A 12,362-nucleotide genomic window follows, 5' to 3' on the forward strand; every position below is an offset into this window, starting at 1 on the left:
GAATGTATTTATACAGGGCCTGGCTCCCAGGAACGCCACACGCCACGCGCTACAGCTGCCTTAATTTACGCCATTTAACCCTACATGATGATTACTCCGGTTGTCTTGACAGTATAATTCCATTTTATATATATATATATATATATATATACATATTGATATGTGTATATGTATTAACACCGGGTTGAAAGCAGTATCCAAAGAACCGGCTAGACTTCTTTTCGTCAGCAAGCCGCGTCATCCACCACGCATCACACCACGCAGTTCATATCAACAGCTACTTATAGAAAAAGAGTGTGGATATTAACGTTATCCAACTGCCGGACAAATCACCCCCTTGACACACCAGAATTGACTTAACAGCGCCTATCAGTGCTATCTTGGATTCCGCACGTTCCCAACCGATGGCGTACAACTGCCTGGAAACGCAGTTGCAAGATATCACTGCTTGATAAAGGTCGGCATTGAGATGCGATCTCGGCCGGATTGTACTCGAATCAGACCCATTGATGACGACGATGTTGACGACTGCCAAAGAAACTAGCCAGAAACTCTTTATTACACCAGAGTATTCTCAGCTTCACCTCACCTCTCGGGCTCATAGTGAGCGCTGAAGCACGAGTACCCTGGCTAATGGCTGCAGCGTTGTTGGCACTAATGATCTGGTCACAGATAACAGAAACCCGGTTCGATCCCAAGGTAAGTCGTCAGACAGGTCTTACTATATTCATTAAACAGACCAATCGCATCATTTCAAGACTCTTACACCAGTGCTGCATGGTGAAGATCAACCACTGGTCGAATGACCCGAAATGACCGGTTCATATGACATACTGTGACGATGTGCAACTCCAGGCAGTCGGTCAGAAGGAATTTGTTTTTAGACCAAAAAGAAAGAAGCATAACATCTTTAAGCATGCAGCCTCAGTCTGGACTAGTGGAGGATGACCTGTCAAATTCGTAAATTCGAAAATTCGCTGAATGCGGTAATAGCAAAGCCAAGCTTTTGTAGCGGATCCCAAACCCAAACGCGAACCTCAGAATTTACCTAGTTTCTGGGCCAATCAAATTTGTGGCTGCAGCACATGTGGCCGCATTTTGCAATTTGCAAAGTCACTACTTACCTGTTATGGCGTCAAGTTTTTGCAAGCTTTTCGCCTCAATGGAGGTTGTGCACACACCCAGTAGCCATACAGTAGTCACTATATTCCAGCTGGATAGCTTCAAGCTTCTGGCGCCTTCTCCAGATCTGCCTTCTTGCTAGCTTACAAAGCACCCCCTCATATGCCGTTCGGGTTGCCCTATTCATCAACTTGACATCACCAGAATTGAATGTACTAGATTAGGAGACGTAGTTGAACGAGCATAGTATATAGCAGAGTACATAGTAGAGTACATGGCAGAGTATATAGCAGATTATATAGCAGAGTATATAGAATGTATGCAAACCAACCAATCGGAGAGCAGGCGCATGGCGTGCTCCGCGCATTTAGTAAGCCGCGATGGTCTGCGGCATGCGGGGACCACGCAAGATGCGGAGATCTCTTTACAATCATCAATTCTCCCCTCCACGACAATTGAGATACGCTCACTTTTCGGCGGAAAACGATGAGTTTTCTTCGCAGTGCCGTGCGTCGCACATCATGCAGCTGGCGCTTACCAACAGCATCCCCAACCTCCATACAGCCCGCAGATGTCGGCCTTCTCAATAAACAAAAATTTCATCAACATCCAGGACGACTTGCACAATGTCGGTCTGTCCACTTGCACTCGCGTCGAGGAGCACATTCTGCCGCTGTTCGCGAGAACCCGCAAGACTCCTCGAATCCTGCCATGTCATTTCCCTGTCTCGATGCCCAGGACGCCCGTACCGCAACCCTCTCCACACGATCACTCAATTCCGGCCCTGAACCGTCGTACACTACCGGTCACCACGAAAACTTCCATTGCAAAGATGCCTTGCTCCTCGACTGGGGCGGCACATTACCCGAGTTTGATATTGCCTATGAGACCTGGGGGACATTGAATTCCAACAAAAGCAATGCCATTCTGCTCCACACCGGGCTATCAGCATCGAGCCACGCTCATAGCACGCCGTCCAATCCAAAGAATGGGTGGTGGGAGAAATTCATCGGGCCTGGTGCGCCGTTGGACACAAATAAATATTATATTATCTGCACAAACGTGATCGGCGGATGCTATGGAAGCACGGGGCCGTCGACCATCGATCCATCCGACGGGAAGCGCTATGCTACTCGGTTTCCCATCTTGACAATGGAAGATATGGTTCGCGCACAGTTCAGGCTGCTTGATTCTCTGGGAATCCAGAAGCTGCATGCATCTGTAGGGTCTAGTATGGGGGGAATGCAGAGTTTGGCTGCTGGTGTATTATTTCCGGAAAGAATTGGAAGAATTGTCAGTATTAGTGGGTGCGCGCGCAGTCATCCATACAGCATTGCGATGAGGCATACGCAGCGACAGGTCTTGATGATGGATCCGAACTGGCAGCGGGGCTTCTACTACGATTCGATACCCCCTCATTCTGGTATGAAGCTGGCACGTGAGATTGCTACAGTCACTTATAGGAGTGGGCCGGAATGGGAAAAAAGATTTGGAAGAAAGCGCGCAGACCCTCGCAAACAACCTGCCCTATGCCCGGATTTCCTGATCGAAACGTATCTCGACCATGCTGGAGAGAAATTTTGTCTGGAATACGACCCAAATAGCTTGCTGTACGTTTCTAAAGCGATGGATCTCTTTGACTTGGGCTATTCCAACCAGACAGAAACTCGCACAAGAAGAGAACAATTTGCGACTAAGCTCTCAAAAGGACAGGTTGGGTCAAGTGATGCTTCTTGCAGCTTAACATTGCCCGACCAGCCCTATGAGGAACAACCATCTGTCACCAGTTCCGTAACACCCATGAATGAACCTACCGCAGCAAACGTGACCACAGGTCCACCTGAAGATCTTGTGCTTGGAATGGCGCCTTTGAAAGACCATTCTGTGTTAGTGATGGGTGTTGCAAGCGACATCCTTTTTCCGGCATGGCAGCAGCGCGAGATCGCTGAGACGTTGCTCGCTGCTGGCAACAAGCAGGTCGAGCATGTCGAATTAGGTGAGGATGTTTCTCTCTTCGGGCACGACACATTCCTGTTGGACCTTGAGAATATCGGTGGAAGAGTGGGCAAGTTTTTGGACTGAAGCCACTTCAAAACGGCTTGTATTATAAAGCGTTCTAGCATTGCAGGTGTTCTATGGACTTTTGTCTTCATCTCCCCTCTAGCCGTGAGATCTACTGAAAAATCACTTCCTTTCCTAATAACATAGTATAAACCACTGAAATATCTAGTGTTATATTGTGCATTTAGATATCTTCCGAAGTGTCATTTAAAGAGATATTGAATTGATGTATCATATATATAAGCCCTCAGATTAGCTCTCTGGTTCACAACGGTTTCCAGGCAATTCCATGACATGGAATGTTTCTGTATGCCGGATACCTCAACTTTGGCTTTTGGATACAACTAGTCATCACCGGGCAAGGATACGAAGCATAAGAAATGATAAATATAATTGCAAGACTTAAATTAGGAGGGAGTAGTCACATTAGACCCCATAAGGAAGAGATGCAAAGAATGAATCGATATTTTGATTAACGCTATTTCGCTGGTAACTTTGAAACAAAATGAAAATGATCAATATCCCTAGCCTGTTCAGATTGAAAACTACCTTTGGGTAAAGGCTCGTCAACGGCCTGCTGCACGCGGTTACCCCGAAGGGCAACACGCGGAGCATCAAGTACCGTAGTACCTTGCCTCCGAGGTGTCCTAAGAATGGGGTCATCATATAGGCATCATGGGGATTGTATTGAGCGAGAAATATTGTAAATCGAAAGAGGGTTGAGGAGTAAGATCGCAGACTTGAGACCACCATCATTAAATGGTCGACAAGCATCGAGCGAGACAATGTCTTTCTTGAAACACGTGTTAGTTCAGGAGAAAAAAATGTATCAAGTGCAATTTGTAGGGAAATGAACTGTAATGGCTCTCAGATTTCTGTTCATCTGCATCAACCACGTTTGACACGTCTTCTTCCACCAGCCACGAGACAGGGGATAAAGTCCATGTGGTCTTCAATTCGACCAGCGTGTCAGGAGCTCAATTGAGGATCGTCATCACTGAGACATGCGCAGTTCCATCTATTATTTTCATGTGATAATAATAATAATGACCAGTGCCGAAGCACAGGAACTTGCGTTGCGAATGTTGTGTTGTAAAGAGAGAAGAAGAACTTCGGCGCAGAAACCTTGAAAGTAGTGGAAGACTAAGCTAACCGAGCTGGATTATTTTCGGGCCGAAACAGCAGCACGTGACATGTTCTCCCATTCCAAATGGCAAACGTCACTGACGGAGCCTGGTTTCACGTGACATATCTTTTGCTGTGATGGGCAGCAATAATGCCTTGGGTATCCCCTTCTCTTCCTTTTATTGAGCTCCGATTCTCTTTTTGTTTCATCAAAATGGCCGATTTCGTTGACATTGCTGGACATGGCTTATCGATACTATAGGTGTTCCACTGATTCCTATGGAGACCCGGAGGAAAATTACCCGAACCAAGAATATTGCGACTACTACGACGATCACGGAAACAAGGGCCATTACAAACGCAACGAAAACTCGCGGCATAGAGAAAGGAAAGCAAGGAAGGAGGAGGAGGAGGAGGAAAAAGAGAGCATGAGTTCGTGGCTTCAGCGCCAGGCTGGCTCTCACAATGTCCAGCTTGCCGCTGCGGCGGTCCTGTCGGGAGCTGCTGTCGCTGCAGGCATATTTGGTTTCCAATCCTACCAAAGACGTGAAGCTGTCGAAAGATTGAAAAAATCTATCCCAGGAATTGATGAACGCCACCACGCCGAAGTGCTGACCGAGTACGGGACTGCTGGTCCATTGCAAAAATTGAGCCCGGAAGATGAACGCAGTGCGGCACTTGCACGACGGGCGCAGCAAGGAGATTACGATGAGGACCTCATTCTTGAACAGCTTGCACGGAATCGCGTTTTCCTGACTGACGATGGCCTTGCAAAGCTCCGTTCTTCGTTTATTGTTGTGGTCGGTTGTGGTGGTGTTGGGTCGCACGCAACAGTAGCTCTCGCCCGCTCGGGAGTTTCAAAAATCCGTCTCATTGACTTTGACCAAGTGACGCTCTCATCGCTAAATAGACATGCGGTCGCTACATTGGCAGACGTGGGCACCCCGAAAGTTCAGTGCATCCGACGACGGTTGGAGCAGATCGTGCCGTGGGTGCAGCTAGACTGCAGAAATGAGCTCTACGGCGCCGATGTTTCCGACAGACTCCTGGCTCCTTGGTCACTTGGTAGAGTTACGGGACAGAAGCCAGATTATGTTATTGACTGTATCGACAATATCGACTCCAAGGTGGAGTTACTACAATATTGTCATTCAAATAAAATTCCCGTTATCTCATCGATGGGCGCCGGCTGCAAGTCTGATCCTACATGTATTGGGGTTGCGGACATATCTGCTAGCACAGAGGATCCGCTATCGCGCGCTACTCGTCGCCGTTTACGACTACTTGGCGTGAGCACCGGTATTCCGGTTGTCTTTTCTACTGAGAAACCGGGACCTGGGAAGGCATCTCTATTGCCGCTCCCGGAAGAAGAATTTGCCAAGGGAAAGGTGGGCGAACTCGGTGTCTTACCCGACTTTCGGGTACGAATTCTCCCTGTTCTGGGGACAATGCCAGCTGTATTTGGCTACACCATTGCCAACCATGTCATCTGCCATGTCTCCAACTACCCCATCGATTATAGTCTTGCAAGTAAAGGAAAGGACGGGGTCAATGATACGGTCTTCAATCAGCTGCGAGGTTTGATAGAGAGACTGGTGAGAGCTGAGGATGGGAATCTACAACTCCAAGGAATGCGCCTGCCACTCAGCCGGGACGACGTCGGATATATGCTCGATGAGATCTGGCGAGGACGAAGTGCAATTAGCGGACTTCCAAGCCGACTGGCCCTTGTTCCCTGGGAGCGGCCTGCCACGGGATTCAGAATTGATCCGCAATGGGAACGAGAGGGACAGAAGCTGGTCAGGGTGGGCGTGCAGAACCTGGTCTGTATGACCAAGGAAGAATCGGCCCGGCATGAGAGGGAAGTCCTCCGAGGCGGCAAGCGCGTAGAAGATGTGTACGATGAAAAGCAGCTGCAGTCAGTACGGGCTCGATTGAAAGAGGCAGAGATATATGAGCGGTTCAGATAGCAGCGCAATCAACAGCAGCTCGTGTGCATAAAGATAATATCAGCTCAAACAGTGCAAAGGTCTCAGACAAGACGAATATATTACTAACATTACTGTAGGCTGGCTGCTGATCCTGACTCGCGAGTAGTAGTTACCCAGTACCTCGTACCTAGTACAGATGTTTAAGTAGTACTACTTGCCAGTTGGAAGGAGAGACCTGCCAAGACCACTAACTCCCCGAGGCCAATGCTGCGCCGCAGCCAATACTGGCGGCAGTCTTGGCAGTCCCCGACACTGCCAGAGAATCAGGCAAGAAATCGTGTGCCCCAGGCCAGCAGCTGTTGGGCTGAATGAGCCTCCTGGTTAAAAAATCGCGTTGATTTGCCAGCGTGGCTTTTGCAGTTCTCCATGGGCCGGAGAGAGCACCTCGTACAGGCTCTTGGTTGGCCGCGTGTCGCATGTGGGGCCGCGATGCCAAGATCACGTCGATCCCGCTGCCCATCTTGTTTGCAACCAGGACCGCACTCGTCATACTGTTATTTTGTCTTCTGTCGGGGGCAGTGAGCATGCAAGCGACATGGTGCCATCCAACAGTGTGATCCTTTTGCATCCGATCCCGCTGACTAAGCCTCTCGAATAAATGGCCATCACAACAGGCGAAACGAAACCAGCCCTTGATCTGGATATCGATTACAGCTCCGTCTCAAGTAGCGATGACGAATACGCCGAAATGAACACCCCACAAAATGCTGGTCCGACAGCATTCTTTCAGAGTTTCCCGCAAGGCATCGGCCGCAGGCCCTTGATCGACTATGTGAAGAATAGCTGGGATAGCTCGAGTTCGCAGCGTCGTACGAGTTCGATTTCCTCGTCCAGCTCCTCCGAGTTTCATGGGCCCCAATCGGCTCGTCATATTCTGTCCATGATATCAGCACCAAAGTTCAGACGGTACCTGATCGTTTACGTCATCCTCGTCGTATCATTTTACTTTGGATGGAATTCCTACCTACAGCCAATGCTGGAAGAGAGAGCCGGCCTAGTCAGGGCCCTGGATGTGGCGACAATGAACCAGGCTGGGGGTTGGTTTGGTACAAATACGAGGCCAGAGTTTGCAGATATGGTGCCAATAAGAAGTCTTGACCCGGCTTTGCTACCTGCGTCTGAAAAGGCGGTATCTGGCAGTGTGAAGAGCCGGAGACTCATAATCGTTGGTGATGTCCACGGCTGTAAAGATGAGTGTAAGTTGTTTCGACTTGTCAATACAGAGGTATAAATGCTAATGTTAAGGTACTAGTGGAACGTCTGCTGGAGAAGGTGTCTTTTAATCGGGAAAACGGAGACCACCTCGTATTTACAGGTGATCTTATACACAAGGGCCCTGATAGTAGCGGCGTAGTAGACATTGCGCGCGGATTACAAGCTTCTTGCGTGCGCGGAAACCACGAGGACCGCATTCTGCTTTTGCGATCGCAAATGAAAATCGATAATACTTTTAATAATCCCGAAAAGGACTATAACCAAATCGACATCTCTCAGCGCAAAGTTGCCAGAGAATTGAGCGACGAACAAGCTTTATGGCTACAGCAGTGTCCGGTCATTTTGAAAATCGGACAAGTTAGCGGCATGGGCGATGTGGTAGTCGTCCATGGTGGTTTAGTCCCAGGCGTGAACCTCGATCGGCAGGATTTATCGAGTGTCATGACGATGAGATCAATTGACTCGGAAACCCATGTTCCGAGCGCGAAAAAAGAAGACGGTTTGCTGTGGACCAAGGTATGGTTTCTTTCTGTTCGATTTGAATGCAACTGTTCTAACAATGCAACAGCTCTTTAATAAATACCAAGAACTTCTCTCAGAACATATTGCAAAATCAGTCAGTGGTGTCTACGGCGCCGTGTCTCGCACAACGACTGTTGTCTACGGCCACGATTCCTCTACATCCCTCAATATACAACGGTACACCAAAGGTCTCGACTCGGGATGCGTGTATGGTCGCAAGCTAAGCGCACTCGTCATTGAAAATGGCGGGAAGAACAAGATTGTACAAGTGAAATGCAATAAATATATGAATCCATAGCTTTGTCTGTGCTCTGGATGATCAGTTTCGTCATGTCATTTTAATTGCGCACTTATCAGCGAGCTATTTACTCATGCTTTTTTTCCGGGATAACATTTGGGTTTGTACAATCGGCATAACACATGTAGGTTTATAACTGTGAAGCGTTTTGAGGGTTTTCGGCTTTTTATTGCCTATACATAAAATATGTGCGACGCTAGACGGCCCAGCAGGTCGCCACTTTATGCTCAGCTTGGCTCCGGGATCGCTCACTGAGTAAAGCCCGCACGCTTAGGGCGACCCAGGTGTCCAAAATTGTGTGGGCACCCGGGTGCCCGTGTATTGGCGGCCGGCGTGCAGAAACCGCTTATATAATCTAACAAATGCCTGGCGGTTCAGGTAATAGCTGGTAAGATCATGTAATTTAGGCATTTAAATACAATAATAAAATATCAGAAGGCTTGTGTAGATTAGTTTTCTTCCTCATGCTTAGTTTTTTCGCAAATAAACACCTAAACCCGCTTTATGACTGGTCCCACACAAAGGCCAACCCTGCTTTTCTGCCTAGTATCCTTCTGTTTTTCTTATAGCTTCTACTTAGACATCGTATAAATTTTTCATTGAGAATCTTTAGTTCTGCTGATTGGACCTAGGTCGTGATGCTTCAGATTCGATATTCTGCCACCTAGCCCTTGTCTCCTCAAGCAATTGTCGTGGTGTCTTTCCAGCCGCGTTTGGCTGGTCCATCAATGTATCGCTGTAGCCATTACCGTCCTGCAGGACCGCAATCATCTCATTTTGTGTTCTTAATCGATCTGCCAAAGTCACAGGCTCAGTTTTCTGTCGTCGGGATACTCGGCTCCGAAGCAATCCAACCATGACTTCATGAAATGGTGTATTCCCCTTTGCATTGATGGCTCTGACATCGGCCCCTTTGCTGAGCAGAGACCGGGTTGCCTCAACCTGGCGTAGATTTTTTGCCATAATATGGAGGACAGTATCGCCATTCATGTCAGTCTGGCTTATGTCGGCCCCATACGAAAGTAGAAGGTCTATTAAGGCGGTGTTGATGGGCTCGCCAGCTATAGAGTTAAGAGCCAATATATGTAGCACACTTTGTCCTTTGCTGTTTTGTAGACCTACATTTGCCCCTTTGTCAAGTAAGAATTTGATTAGAAGATATAAATGCCCGATACCACACCCAGCGTGGCTTCCAACCGCGTAATATAAAGCTGACATCCCTTCCTTATCCTTCACGTTGATCATGTCAGAATTGCCGGTTAAGAGTAGTTTGAAAGTTTCGATGATTCGTGAATCGATTTCATGCTCAGGAATGGTATATTCGTTATGGAGCATAGGGCCTGCAGCAGCCCAATGGATAGGTAAACGTCCAATACTATCAGATGAGGAGAGCAGCTCGCTGCCTCTATGTTGAAGCAGAACCTTGATCGCGCCGACGTTCCAATACGAGCTAGCCAGATGAAGAACTGTGACATTGATAGCGTCTATATAACTTCCTCCAAAACTGGAATTGTTCATGCGTAGGTGCCAATCTCTTCGGTGTACATCGGCCCCTTCGTCAATGAGCCGTTTTACCAAACTAGGACTGGCTCGTGAAACAGCAAGGCCGAGAACAGTGTCTCGCGGCTGTGACTTATATTCATCATAGTCTTCTCTGAAGAATTCTGTGGTATTAGAGTCGCGAGCAGAAGCTCCTCTGTCAAGGAGCAGCTGCATGAGATCCTCGCTACGAGCGAATCGATCACGAATCCATTCCATGCTAAAATCATTATCCTCCCAATCTTCGTAACGAAACCGGGCCAGAGAAGCTGCAGCGGACAGTAATGCTGTATCGCCATATTTATTTCTTGCGAGGACATCCCCTAGTGGAGGTTCGTTGTTCAATAGGAAACGTACAGTGTCGATATGGGCGTTCTGGCAGGCAAGATCCAATAACCGGTATCCTCGCTTATCGAGTGCCTTGGCTTGAGTAGGATCGGCAATATAGACATTGAAAAGAAGGCGAAGAGCATCGGTACTCCCACACTCAGCAGCAATGAAGAAAGGGTCATGGTAATACACCTCCCCAGCAGCCAGGACTGCTCTGGGGTATTTTACAATATATTGCTTCAATAGAGCCACGTCATTGAGCTGGACAATTTTGTTCCGAAGTCCCTGGTAGTTATTTTCATAAAGAATCGCACCGTTTTGATCATAAAGGCAGATTGGTCTGTCCCTTGGGGGCGACACACTGGACCGATTAGTGCGGAAGTAGTCATATGCAGTTTGTCTCTCTTCTCTTCTTCCTCTATCATTATTTTCTTCTCTCATTGGGATAATAATATTCAAGTGGTTTATTTAAAGGACGGCTTAGAATTATTGGAATCTCGAAAAGGAGGTGAAAATAGAGGAAGAAAAAAGTAGAGAGTGGGCACTTGATGATGAGGGGTTACTGACAAGATTGGGGCGGGAAATGACAAGCTTTCCAATGGAGCCAGCACTTGCCAAGGTACTGCTTGCAGCAATAGAAATGAGATGTTCAGATGAGATGCTTTCAATCGTGGCCATGCTCAATTTAGCCAATGTCGTCTACCGACCCAAGGAAAAACAAACCCAGGCAGATCAAAAAAAGGCCAAGTTCCACGATGTGCACGGCGGTCGTTTGACATTACTCAACATCTATAACTCATGGAAGCAGAACGGCTACTCGAATGCTTGGTGTTTCGAAAACTTCATTCAGGCTCGGTCGATGAAACAGGCTAAGAACGTGAGGGATCAGCTCGCTAAGGTTCTGGAACGCTGGCGCCATCCAGTCATTTCATGTGGACCCAAGACGGACTGTGTGCGGCGAGCCTTATGTGCGGGTCATTTTCGACAAGCAGCAAGAAGAGACATAGAGGCTGGCAGCGGTGGTTACAAAACCCTAATTGAGGGCACCTCCGTTTACATGCACCCATCGTCGGCACTATTTGGCAAGCATGCCGAGTGGGTAATTTATCATGAAGTTGTGCTCACAACTCGCGAGTATATGCGCTGGACAACCAGCATTGAGCCCAAGTGGCTCGTGGAGGCGGCATCAACCTTTTTCAAAGTGGCTGGGACGGATGGGACATTGTCGAAGAGACGGAAACAAGAGCGGATACAGCCCCTACACAATAAGTTTGAGGCTGAGAACGACTGGCGCCTTTCAGCTCAGCGCAGGGGTGGAAGAGGCGGTGGTGGCGGCACTTGGGGATAAATTCACCACACAGTGTTTGTTTCAAAATGGCTTCGGATGTCGGTTTCTCTATGTCTGCTACCTAATTGATGAACTCAATTCCCCGTTTTTCTTTTCTTCCCATCGGCCGTCTGTGCTTCACACTTTTCTGAATTAGGCAAAAATGCATCTACCTTCGAATTCCTCTTTCTCGTTAAGATCGGTCTTCTGTAGGTGAATAATAACTTCCTAGACAGGTGCCTTTTTGCTGGCTTGGATTCTATAAGCAGCAGTGCAGAGACTCCATAGAGTAAATAGCGAAATAAGTATAGCCATTCTCGTAGGCGGTCTGATGATTAAATGGGAGACGTCGGATCAAGCCAAAGTCCCTATCCAAGACTCTCGAGTATCTGTGTAGCCTGGGTTGACAACGTTGAGAGAGAGCCATCATACTTTGCGAACCTTGTAGTCTACTATTGAAGATAAAGAAGCCCTATTAAGTTCTTGTAGTATGATTGTTCTTGTTCTCAAGGCTCAGTGAGCAGTGGTATCCACTCAGTATGTGGTCACTGGGCACTTAGGGAGTGCTCAGCATCAGTCAGTGATCTGGAGGTGATCCATCATGTGAAAAAGTGTAAAAACAGCAACGGATTTTGATCCTAGCCGTCCGTTGTCGCACTCATTCGTTACATATAGCCGACATATGTACTTACTGACCTGTCTAATAATGTCGATGGATATAGTAATATCTCGGCATGTTTCGCATCGTTGTTTCGCTGATCCTTCGAAGTGGCCTGCATATCGGCACTGCTGCTGTGAGGCTAATACTAGCAAGTTGGCGATCGTGTAAAGA

General features: G+C 47.8%; 4 protein-coding genes across 4 annotated transcripts; 3 read left to right on the plus strand and 1 right to left on the minus strand.

Annotated features, from left to right (window-relative positions):
- Positions 1-1,437: 1,437 nt before the first annotated feature.
- On the plus strand, positions 1,438-3,204 carry BGW36DRAFT_394633 (homoserine O-acetyltransferase; the record flags this gene model as incomplete). Its single annotated transcript, XM_046217936.1, has 2 exons — positions 1,438-1,492; positions 1,736-3,204. The coding sequence occupies 2 exons, from the start codon at positions 1,438-1,440 to the stop codon at positions 3,202-3,204; spliced, it is 1,524 nt and encodes a 507-aa protein (XP_046075206.1).
- Positions 3,205-4,736: 1,532 nt separating this feature from the next.
- Positions 4,737-8,334, plus strand: BGW36DRAFT_290215 (uncharacterized protein; the record flags this gene model as incomplete). Its single annotated transcript, XM_046210743.1, has 5 exons — positions 4,737-6,268; positions 6,572-6,597; positions 7,043-7,428; positions 7,545-8,030; positions 8,083-8,334. 5 exons carry the CDS (start codon positions 4,737-4,739, stop codon positions 8,332-8,334), a joined length of 2,682 nt encoding a protein of 893 aa, XP_046075207.1.
- Positions 8,335-8,943: 609 nt separating this feature from the next.
- On the minus strand, positions 8,944-10,644 carry BGW36DRAFT_394635 (ankyrin repeat-containing domain protein; the record flags this gene model as incomplete). Its single annotated transcript, XM_046217937.1, has 2 exons — positions 8,944-10,543; positions 10,571-10,644. 2 exons carry the CDS (start codon positions 10,642-10,644, stop codon positions 8,944-8,946), a joined length of 1,674 nt encoding a protein of 557 aa, XP_046075208.1.
- A 142-nt stretch (positions 10,645-10,786) lies between these two features.
- Positions 10,787-11,912, plus strand: BGW36DRAFT_445454 (uncharacterized protein; the record flags this gene model as incomplete). The annotated part of the gene is made up of 1 exon (XM_046221672.1): positions 10,787-11,912. The coding sequence occupies one exon, from the start codon at positions 10,787-10,789 to the stop codon at positions 11,549-11,551; it is 765 nt and encodes a 254-aa protein (XP_046075209.1). The 3' UTR covers positions 11,552-11,912.
- Between the last annotated feature and the right edge of the window lie 450 nt (positions 11,913-12,362).

This window comes from Talaromyces proteolyticus (genome assembly GCF_021365285.1).
Source record: "Talaromyces proteolyticus strain PMI_201 chromosome Unknown BGW36scaffold_3, whole genome shotgun sequence".
In the NCBI taxonomy this organism is placed as follows: domain Eukaryota; kingdom Fungi; phylum Ascomycota; class Eurotiomycetes; order Eurotiales; family Trichocomaceae; genus Talaromyces; species Talaromyces proteolyticus.